Here is an 11,555-nt window from a genome sequence, read left to right on the forward strand (position 1 = left end):
CCAAGCGTACTACATCTATACTAGGTATCTGCGATGTCCGTTGTGAACAGCTTTGATTCCCACTCACTGAAGATCTGCTGGTGTTTTGGTGGTATCACCTGGTCATCACAACTTGCTGAACTTTGTTGACAGAGCAGTCCCGGAGGACAGCCAACAGGAGACCATCTTGCAGTTGCCATAGTTCACAATTTCAAGTGTCTGTGGTGCAACCACTCAATAAAAACATGGACGACACACCAATAACAGGCTTGGAGGAGCTGGAGACCCATTTGCAGCTCCTGGTTAGTGAACCGGATACACCGCTTAATGCAAAGCTCTTTGATGAGGTGGAATTACAACTTAACGGTAAGTGAAACATACCCCACCTCAGAGCCAGCTACCTGTCGTTGGACTTGTACTAAGATCGAGCCCTGACACGTTCTAGATGGAAATATATCCCCTTTAATACCACGGCTACTTCCCACCCTCACTCAAATCCTCCTGGCCTACCCGAACGACCCCTCAATTCTTACGAGCCTCGCTATCAAGCTTCTCCGGCCGGTTACGTTCGCGCAAGCTCTCACGATGGCTTCCGAAGAGGCATTAATTCGAGCTTTGCAATCTCCAGCTCCTTCCGCCAATCTCCTGGCTATTACAGTTCTCCAAAAGGCAGCCAGGAGCCCTAGTGACACTGCAATATTATCGGTCATGAAAGGGCTCGTGGAGGCGTTCTTTCGGACGTGGCTCAGCACACCACACGTCGAAGTTGGAGAGACAGCCACTCAGACACTTGGTGATCTGTTGGAAGTCGACTGTGATAATAGATCATCGGCTAGCATTGACACAAAGATGAGAGGCATGCAACTATCATCAGGCATGCCACCAGGTCAGGGACTCCTATGGCGGCGAATTTTCCAAGACCGTGAGGTCTATGAATCAATCTTCTCTCTCTGTAGTTTTCAGACATTAGGGACTGGTCACGGCCATTTGGATGAGAGACAAAAATCACTAGCACAAGGTCGATTACTGCGGATTATCCCAAGGCTAGCAGCGCTTGATTTCCATGCGATCACGCACACACACTTCCCCGATGTCGATCAGCGATTTGGACTACAATATGGTGAACAGGGTCTCCTATATTTTGCGATGGTTGACATGGTTAGTAAGCAGGACGACGTGTTGATGCATACGACCTTGGTTTACATGTTCATCGAGTTCCTCGAGGTAATGAGTATTACCGAGCTTACTCAACCAACTGTAGAGTATTTGGCAGGCTTAGTGAGGAAGGTCGCTGCCGCGGACGAGGCGTTATACAAGTCTCTTGGGTCCATTGCGCTAAATCCGGAGACGCCGCCGGAGTTTGTTGATCTGTTAGTCAAGCTGAACAAATATTACCAATAGAGTCATAGATATCCTGTTATTCCGAGTCGAGAAGTCTATGGCTTTAAAATGCAAGTTGACCCCAGTGTTGGACTTCAACCTGCGAACTCTCTTGATAAACTTGCTTGAGTTATAAAGTGTCTTCCAATGAACTCCGGACCAAATCAACGGTTGATCATTTCCCTCGGAAGTTGAGCCGCAAATATCCACCAACACGACTGGGACTCCCACATAACACGCGTCGCAGGATAGTTTTGCATCCAGAAGCTACATAGCGGTGCTTGCTTCCCATACAATATCCTCTTGCCAGGGTAGCTGCAGGGCCGCTGGGCGGCCATTGCTGTACATAGGTATGAAAAATTCGAGAGCCACTGGGGCACCCATAGAGCTGATATACGACACCCCACTACACCTTCTCCACAAGCCCGCCGAGGGTAGCTTCGTCATCCAGTGGCATAAAGCCCAGGTCTCCCTTGGAATGCCCCAGAGGAGAGCGACGAGAACAACATGTTGCTGGATATGGAAAGGCTGGACGTAATTGAAGTTATGCGACCCAAGGCTTATCGCCCTATTCGGTATTAAGAGTAGGTAGTTTTCTATTCCTCGGCAAACCCTTAGCGCTGGCAGATGTGCCGGGCTACACTTCACAAGGGGAACCAAAAGGAACAGGTCTCTGGGTCTCTGAGCCTCTGACAACTCATATCTGTTTGATTATGGGTCGTCTTAATTCTTCCCTAGACAGTATTTCAAATGACTTTCGTGTGTAGGGGGGACTCGGTCGGTAAAAAAAAAGTATTCAGTGTTTTCTGTAGCCAACAGACACAGTCTGAAATATCGCATTGGTTCCTTGATGTATGAAGTATACGGAGTGTATCACCACACCCGATTGCCAAGGATCTTCCCCCCTAAACACCAGAAGCGAGCGGAGCGGAGCGGAGCGGGTGTGTGGCAGTGCCACGGCAGGAACGGTAAGCTTGGCGCGCTACTTCATACTTCGTACAAGCACCAAGCAGCTTATGTCATCGCTCATCACCACCACCACCTCCAGACGACGAGACTGCCCTCCTCCTCAAAACCTCGCGACAGCTTCGAACCTGATATCCAGTTCTTGCATGCGCCCTATTCTTCTCTTACTTGTTCCTCGTCTCTATCACGGATGCGATCCTCTTCTTTCTCGGTGCAGCTGCGGAGTTGATTTGGTGCTGGTGCGGTGTTGATTCCACAGTCCCAGTCCCCTCCACATCATGCGACCTCCAAGAATCATTATAGCTGCGGTTTTCTTCTTAGCCACCGTTTTCCTTACATTCTTGTCGCTGCGCTCCTCACATCCTCCACCAACGATAGAGACCTCGTCAACGTCGACATCAGCACCGAAGCCTAGCGTGCGCTCGTTCTTCTCCGTCCGAACACCCTTCTCCCTCTTTCCTCCGAATGCAATCATAACATTGACGCACGAAAACTCGACCGCATTTCTGGCGCGACCTGCCGCCTTTGGGCCATTACTACCTACGGAGGGGCTCAAGGGACAGTTATGGATCGGCAGTGGGTTTGGGGATGACAGCATAAGGCAAGGCCCGGTGGCCGCCGCGGCCGAGGGCGAGTTAGGATGCAGCGATGTGCCGGGTTGGGTGGAAAGCTACACAAAATCTGCTGCTACTGCTGAAGATGATGGGGAAAACGTTGCAGATGGCAAATCCGAGACGCCTGCAATTAGTTCCACTGTCCACCACCGTGGTATTCACGAGGATCAAGGCTTTGATAAGGCAAAGGGCCCCGAGGATCCATATCCCCACGGTGACGGGAAGGCGCGGAGGCCTTCGGCAGACGATGGCACAGATGATTATCTTCACCACCCTTTCCCAAACTCAAAAAACTCGAAGGTCCCAGATAAGCAATCTCCAGATTCAAAGGGAAACCACGCAGATATTCAGTCCATCCAAGAGGGTGCTGAAATCGCTGGAAAGGTGGTGCTGTTAAGTCGCGGCGGGTGTGGATTTTTAGAAAAGGTCAACTGGGCACAGCGGAGGGGGGCCATTGCGTTAATTGTGGGTGATGATACGAAAGGCGGACCTCTCATACAGATGTACGCTAGGGGAGATACATCCCATGTCACGATACCATCGATATTCACATCACGAACGACCGCCCATCTCCTCTCTTCTTTGATTGGCCCTGGAAGCTTTCTAGAAGATACCCTCGATGAGAAAGGGCAGCCTACTTTGAAAGTGCACCACACCGATAAGACTAAAAAGTCGGGAAAGATACCAGGCTCTCGCCCCACATTTACGCCTACAGCGGCGGCCGCCACAAGGCCAACGGCAACAACGCGGGCAGGTACAAAAGCCACAAGGAACACGCCAATAGCGGTTGTCCCAAGACAAAGCTCGGGGTTCTTTAAATCTTTGTTTTTTGGCTCAAGCAAAGGGAACTCGGAAGGAGACACCAGTCGGCCGCCTAGCAGCGGCCAGTTGGATTGGGTGCTTGTTGATGATTGGAAGGACGATGACACTTCGGGATCGAAGAAGATCCCAACAAAGCCAGCTAAGCCAACGAAGCCCAAAAAGACCAATTCGGGGAAGACATCATCACAGAGCAATAAACACGGCACCCAGCCCACATCTGGGGATGATTTCCTCATAGGTATTCAGGATTGGCGAGATCCTGATTTAGTAGGATCATCCGATTCTAAGGATACGGAGATTAGTGGAAAAGCCGCTGCAACGAAGCCGGATCCGAAGTCGGATGTTACCAACTTGAAAGGAGAGTCCCCTCGCCCAACTAAGGTGGGTGGGAAGAAACATACTGGGGGAGCTCTCCAAGAGATTCCAGAATATATGCCCCCTCTCCGGGGCGGGAGCATTACTCCAGGAAGTGGAGAGTACGGCGCCAAATCTTCTCCTGCTGAGAATGAAGACAAGGCTCAAGAGCAGCCTAAAGAGACCAATGGCAAAACTAAGGGACTCTTGACAACCATTTTCGGTGATGATGAGGAGGATGTCGGGTTTCTTTTACCTGCTGTTGGCCAGTCCGCAGCCATAGGAGATCATGAGTCGTCCGAAGGGTTTAGAGCGGACGGTGGCGAGTACGAAGGCTTATGGGTTACTCTAACGCCGACGAGCGGGGCAAGCCCGTTCCTTGATACCCTCCTGGTTCTGGTTGTGAGTCCTCTCGTTACATTGACGGTGGTATATTCCCTCCTCCTAGTGCGTTCCAGAATACGACGCCGACGTTGGCGAGCACCAAAATCAGTGGTTGAGAGGCTTCCAGTCCGGACTTATCAGACCATCAACCCATCTGGGTCCCAAACACCACCATTTCCAACGACAGGCAACCCGTCGGTGACCACTCCTCTTCTTCAACGATCCGCTCCAGCACGGCCGCGGCCAAGATCAAGGACCACAACTGGTATACCCGAACCGGGAGACCTTATGCGAGCCAACTCTAATCCTTTACAAGTACCAGCCATCCCACCACTTACTCCTGAATTTGAAAAGCACACCGGCAGTGAGTCAAGCCAATGGAGGAAATATATGGGACAGCAAATAGAGTGCGTAGTATGCCTCGAAGAGTATGTTGATGGGGTAAGCCGGGTGATGAGCTTGCCTTGTGGTCACGAGTTCCATGTTGATTGCATGTAAGTATCGATCCGGTACCTGTTAGAGTCGCTTGCTGATCAAACCAGAACACCATGGTTGACAACTCGAAGACGAACATGCCCTATATGTAAAGGCGATGTCGTTCGTTCCTTGGCCCGAGGGTCCCCTTCAAGCCCGCGCTACGAGGCATATCAGGACGACAGTGACGGTGATATTCAAATACAAGCTGCGGAGAGAAGTAATATGTCTTCATCGGCATTGCCCATCACAGGCGGTATAGATGATGATGACGATGTCGAACGAGGAATCATATCACCAGCACCCACTAGACCTCGAGTATCTGACCAAGCAGGGAGCTGGAGAAGTCTCCTTGCCAGTAGTCTCAGCTCAGCATCGCGAAGCCCACGCCAGTCCCAAGAGGACCGGAATCGCTAATCACGCCTCATGTTAATATATTTCGCTCGCCTAGTGCTGCAGCGCAGTGCTCTTGACTCTTTATGTTTTGATGTGTTTTTGGTGTACAGGGTAGAAATGCGTGATGGGGCCTTTCTTCTCTTATCTGGCAGGCTTTTGGGATGGGAAACTTGGGTTGAAGCACAGCGATGGCGCATACCACTCTTTTACATGAAACCTTTCTTTTGTTCCCCCTCTTGCCTCTGTGTGCGGGCTGCAAGTCAATCAGGGGAGGGTTATCCTCCCCTGTTCTTCTGATACACGGCTATTGGGGCGATTGTACGTATAATCGGGGATACTACGTCTAATCTCATAGATGAGTGAAGCCTTTCCAGGCCGCTCAGAGGCCGCTCATGCGTTCGTGGGGTGCGTTGTTTGTCGTGACTGCTCAATGGGGAAGCTCCTCGATGTTCCATACCTACTTCTGTAAATTACCAACAAGACATTCTAACCATTCTAACCATTCTAATCGCGTCCACGATCTACTTACTACAAACGATGATGATGGGTATCAGGGTCAATGTGCATCAGAGTAACATTGTATACCTATACATTCCAAATGACAAGAATGGTCCTATTTTCCTAGATGTACAACCCCCAAGGTAGAGGTAATTGCCGTACTCTGCGGCGATATCATCAGAAACTACCCAGGTACAATAGCTTGGACGAACCAACTGGAAACAGAAGGGCAAAAGCGTACGTAACCCTCAGCGGCTCAGCCCCTTACGAAGTACGAGTACCTCTCTGCCTAGAATGTGTCCCCTGCCAATGCTGGCCTGTACGAGATGAGAGAAAGTCGAGTTTGGCTCAAAGTGCGAAAAGAGGCAAATAAGAGCGGGCGAGGGAATCGAAAAACGTAGACCAAATCCCCTTTCGCCAAGGAGTTATCAGCAGCACTTGGTATGTACTACGTACTACGTAGATCGTACATCGTATATCGTACATCGTACATCGTATATCGTACATCGTATATCGTACACCGTACGCTGTAAGCAATAAATAATGCCCTTTCGACGCACTTACTGCCTCCCTAATATTACTATTCTCCCTTCTCCATAGATTCCATACTCCATAGATTCACGGGTCGGCGTACTCGTATCTGTATTCGTACAGTACCTAGGTACTTCGTACCTGTACCTGCACCTGCACCTGCACCTGCGTTTCCGTATTCGCTTCCATGACGTATTCGGGTGCTGCAAAGTTCAACCCCCCCTTTTATTTTTATTGTCATCCTTAATATGATTAGACCTTTTTGTTCACTTCAAACATGTTCGTGACGATTCTTTTCGATGAACCTGCCGTGGGCGCCTCGGTAGTTAAATAATAGTCCTTTTCTTCAGTTTCGCTTGCAAAGTAGAAAACGTTGCTCAACGTCCAAAACCCCCACAGCCTATTCCACCCGCTAGGACGTAGCGATCCCTTTTCTTCGCGGTGGAGATAGCTATTGCTGTGTTTATTGGATGGTTGGGGGATAAGGTTAAGTGTATATGCAGAGCACTGCGTACTGTACCTAGCGCATTTGCACCTCATGGGAAAATCTCGGGAGGTTTAATCCGTGAAAGATCTGCCCTCTACCCTCTAGGATCATAATAAAGGAAGGGGTTGGTGGCGTTTACTAGATACTCGTGTGCATTCCAGCGCCCAAGTGAGGTGATGATGGACTGCCTATGACATAGTGCGAGTCAATAAAGCAAAGTCAATCGCCCTCTATTGACTTTGACAAGCCGAACCAGCTTGGGTTTAGGCTCGTATTTACCGCTTCCTGCAAACTTTATGCATTTTATACTTCACTTCACACACGCCCTGTTTAGCGGCCAGAGCAGTTGGATTTCCACCTCAAGCCCCACGGTCGACAACACAATAATAGAGCACGCCGTATGACTCAGTTAACTAGTCCATATCTACAGTTACGAGGACACTGCTATAGTAAGCCGGGCTCTGCAATCCCGGTTAGGGCGCTGATGCCGGCGGGTTTGTAATCCACTCGAAAAGTGCTGATATAAGCTTTAAATCGGGATTAGGAATCATCATTCACGTTCGGTTTTCCTCGCCACACCAACTTTTTACCTTGTATACCTAGGTAGTTTGCTTACATGAATGGATGCGTGATTGAACGTGACTTAATATCACGCCCTGTTTTCTAGCTTTGGGGTAAGTTGGGGGATGTGGTTTCGATCGCTCTCGACTTTCGCATATGTGGAACGTATGGCGTATATGGGACCTGAGGGTTTTCTTGTGCTCGCAAACGCAGAGAGAGAGTGTGGGATTGATCAGCTGTAATATTATGTGTCTTCTCTCGGGTCAGACTGATTCCCACCATGCCCGTTGATTTCCCCTTCCCAATGCTTTGAATTTGACCCCTAGACGCCATGACCATTGCCCCAGTCCAGCCTATTGTACACCCGCCCACCCTATCCACCGACCAGGAGACAGAACGAATGGGAATCTTGTAGTAAGATAGTAATAAAAAAAGGAAATTCGTAGACTCTTGTCCTCTTCCCAAAACGTAAAAAGAGAGAAATATCGTAAAACGCTCCGAACCCCGCAAGCAATGTTATCCAAACCGGCCCAAAGGAAACTTTTCAGCGCATCGTTGTGAAGCCTAATTTTTCTGCAGTCGCGGAGGGGAGTAAACTATGCAATCCCCAACTGCGCCTCATAATCCGTACTCTGATATAAAACGTCCATCTGATCAAACATCTCCATCCCCGTACTACAATCCAACATATTCGGCCTGATGGTTCCCTCGGCGAAATTCATCCCATCACTAAACTGTATGGCCTTCAACATATTCTGCTCCAACCCGAGTCCCCCAACCCGCGTGCCATTGAAAGCCTGCTGTGGTTGCTGCTGCGCAGGGATGGCTTGCGTTTGTTGCTGCGCCCGCATGTAATGGGCCGTGAGATCGAGGGCGTGTGCAGGGCCAAGGAAATCGTCGTTTGCGGACCAGGGAGAGAAGGGCGAGCCGTTGCGGAGCATGGGCGAGTCCATTTGGAAATCCGTATAGATTGGTGAGGGCATGGAGTTCGAGGACGCCGCTGTGTCGAGGGCAGGAGGCGTTTGATATGCGGCCCCTTGCTCATCGCCTGATGCTGATGGTCGCTGCGAGAGGGTTAAATGGACGGGTCGCGACATGGGGAGACTATTTGATTTTGCGATGGCGGTTTTGGCGGCGGCTTGTCGTTGGGCCCAGATCATTTGGTTGTAGTCCTTGGACACGATCGAGTGATCGCTCTCACTGCTGCTTGCTCGATCTGTGCGCTCTAGAGCTGGCGAGTCTGTGGAGGAATCATGGGATGTCCGCCCAGCATCTTCGGCGGAGTTATTCTCTGGGCGGTGGGCTTGCAATTGGGCTTGCAACTCTGCGAAATCTTCGGCGCCTTCTGGGAATGCGTAGGGGAGATCGGGAGACGGTCGAATACAGCCCAGTCGAGAAGCGATGTCGTGAATGACTGGTTGGCCTCTCTCATTTAATTCTGGCTCTCCCAATTCCCACGAGTCGTTGTTGCGAACCATTGTGTACAGCTTTTGGACTGTTGCGATAAGTGCATATTGTGTGTTCTCCAGGACTTCCGCGTATCTAGAGAAATGGAGTTAGATCATCCCCAGGTAGATATGTGCGTCGTCGGCGCATGGAAATAGTAGAGACATGCCCTCGAGGTAACTGTTTGAATTCCGTCTTTTTCCTACTCCCAGCCGTGCAGACCAACCCGTCATCTTTGCAGCGTTTACAAGGAGACTCCCCATCACACTGTGTGAGGAGTTAGTCATGATGTAATCGAATTTGATAAGTATTGTTTGCAAATAGCTACCTTTGTTTTCTTCATCCTACATCGCTCACACGCTTTCCACACTCTTTTATGTCGGCCATCAATGGCCATGGGGCCATGCTCATGTGAGGACGTGGTCCTCTTGGAAGCTCGACTCGACTGCTTAGTCGACTTGGACGGCTTCCTGGCGAGGTGGTGGGATTTATGATCCTCCATCGTGAAACAGAACAAGAAACCACGCACAGATAGCAGCAGCAGCAGTAAACACCCAGAAAAATATGGGATTTTGTTTTTGTGGTAGTACAAAACAGGCGGCGCAGATCGAGCAAAGTTCAGATATATATCAGGGCCGGAAAGTCAACTGGCTGGCTGCGTGTTGATTATATGATCGGACGGCGGACCCACCGTCCCGGGGTCTGGGTCTGCACAACTTTTTGCGGGATATTATTCTTCTGACGCTCCGTCCTGATCTTATGTCCGACCAGCCTTGTGCCTTGCGCTCTTGGTGGGCAACGGGAGTAATCGGGGGCCGTCTAGGTCCTGGTGACCTCCGAGTAAAGACCTTGACAAGGGAGAATAGGGGGCCCGTTGCGGGACAAGTTCGGGATGTGTTCGTCGAGGGCTCGACTCATGGGAAAACGCAGATGTGGTTGAGAGTTTGCACCGGAGAAAGGCTGTACTTTCAAATACATAATAGGGAGTCATGAGGGCGCCCACAGGCTGGGTCTTTGACTTTGAATTAGGCGGTGCAATCTCGGGTTGGAACTTGGGAACTCGGCGTTGCGTTGTATGGCTGGTGTCGAGTTGTGTGGTTGAGTGTGAGCTGTACTGTACTGTACCTACGTACCAATAGTTACGACAGTGGTACTAAGAAGTCGGTTCAAGTTTAGCTTCTACTCGCTCTTTTGCATACGGGCTTGGTGGATGCCGAGCATTAATAAGGATGACACCGAACAAAGAGATGCTCCATTGGCTGGCGGATAATTGGCTGGCAATCGCTCAGGTAATGAGATGATCATGTCTCTTTTGCATTCCTTTTTCCTCCTGGTAATTCTAGTCGCCAAGACGAAACGCTCCCGAATGAGGCAACGGGACTGAGTCCTTCCTACATAACTCCCTATAGTTGCTGGGGATGTTGTGTTGTGCATCTCCGTCGTCCATACAGAGGCACCGGTACTGGTCGCAGCGGGAGTAGTAAAGCTCCGGACGGACATAGCCATTAGTAATAATGCAATATAGTGACACAAGGGGGCGCATTCCTGGCCTGCAACCGGAAATCCAGTGCGAGTCTGTGGGAGTTGGAAACTTGAGAGGCGTCGGAAGTGCAGCCACAATACTACGCATTCCCAACTATCTGAATAAGGTTGAGAGCTACCAGGTACCTAGGTACAATACCTTCGCAACCAAGCAAGGGCTGGCTGAGTCGTATAGCTCGAGGTTAACGTTTAATGTTTAATTGTAAAAACAATCGCCATCTCTAGAAGCCGTCGAACATGCATGCTTGCCGCTATTCTAGGGGCAACCTCCCTCTGGGCCCCTTGGTAGAGTTGAAGCATACTTCGTACATATGTCGTGAGAGTACGGAGTAAAAAACAGATTTTGCCTCTGCACAACAAATTGGAAATATTCCAACCTCTGGGCCATTCCCACTGTGACGCCAAGGGCGTGAGTCGTGCTGTGGATCGCCAGTCTGGCCACTATCTAATAAGCAAGTGGCTCTCACTGATCGTTCATTATTATTGCGCATTGCAAACGGCTTGTCGGTGCCGCTGGTTTCGGCCGAGAGGACGAGGTAGACGTGCAATAGGAGCTTATTGGAGCAAAGACAAACACCTGGGTAACTACCTAGGTAGGTAACAACCTTCAACAGGTGCCGAGGAAGGCCAGATGGATAATTTAGCATCTGCTTTCGGTCTAGAACCTATCTATCACTGGGCTGGCCGAGGATCTGATAACCGGCATTGCATCATCATCGCCGATTATTAAAGGACGTCATACATACATATGATATACTACGTACAGCCGTTTGCAAATCGGGCGACGAGCAAACGGTATAGGTGATCTCACTATCTAGTTACTTATTATTCTTATCGGCGCCTAGCAAAGACCGCGCACCGCTCTCGTACGAGTAGCCAGGCCGATATGGATAGTACATGTACAGTACATGTACGATGGACGCTGTACAACTCGACGAGTACGGAGTTGTCTTGAAAGTCTTGAAGATCGGGCCAAGGAACGCCGGAGCTTAAGCCTAATCGACTTGGCCCAGTCCCGCCGAGACGACGGAACAAAGAAATCGATATCGGGGCTGAACAACGGGGATCAATCACCAAGCATCAATTATTAACTCTGGTTGTGACGGCACAGTTGGGGGGGG

At 50.1% G+C, this 11,555-nt stretch overlaps 3 protein-coding genes across 3 annotated transcripts; 2 read left to right on the forward strand and 1 right to left on the reverse strand.

The window, feature by feature from the left end:
- Nucleotides 1–224: 224 nt before the first annotated feature.
- Nucleotides 225–1,488, forward strand: BP5553_09595 (Uncharacterized protein; the record flags this gene model as incomplete). Its single annotated transcript, XM_032018218.1, has 3 exons — nucleotides 225–345; nucleotides 425–1,349; nucleotides 1,389–1,488. The coding sequence occupies 3 exons, from the start codon at nucleotides 225–227 to the stop codon at nucleotides 1,486–1,488; spliced, it is 1,146 nt and encodes a 381-aa protein (XP_031865517.1).
- Nucleotides 1,489–2,603: 1,115 nt separating this feature from the next.
- On the forward strand, nucleotides 2,604–5,390 carry BP5553_09596 (Uncharacterized protein; the record flags this gene model as incomplete). Its single annotated transcript, XM_032018219.1, has 2 exons — nucleotides 2,604–4,993; nucleotides 5,042–5,390. 2 exons carry the CDS (start codon nucleotides 2,604–2,606, stop codon nucleotides 5,388–5,390), a joined length of 2,739 nt encoding a protein of 912 aa, XP_031865518.1.
- Nucleotides 5,391–8,042: 2,652 nt separating this feature from the next.
- Nucleotides 8,043–9,394, reverse strand: BP5553_09597 (uncharacterized protein; the record flags this gene model as incomplete). The annotated part of the gene is made up of 3 exons (XM_032018220.1): nucleotides 8,043–8,988; nucleotides 9,119–9,159; nucleotides 9,221–9,394. The coding sequence occupies 3 exons, from the start codon at nucleotides 9,392–9,394 to the stop codon at nucleotides 8,043–8,045; spliced, it is 1,161 nt and encodes a 386-aa protein (XP_031865519.1).
- Between the last annotated feature and the right edge of the window lie 2,161 nt (nucleotides 9,395–11,555).

Source organism: Venustampulla echinocandica, assembly GCF_003357145.1.
Source record: "Venustampulla echinocandica strain BP 5553 chromosome Unknown scaffold_11, whole genome shotgun sequence".
In the NCBI taxonomy this organism is placed as follows: Eukaryota; Fungi; Ascomycota; class Leotiomycetes; order Helotiales; family Pleuroascaceae; genus Venustampulla; species Venustampulla echinocandica.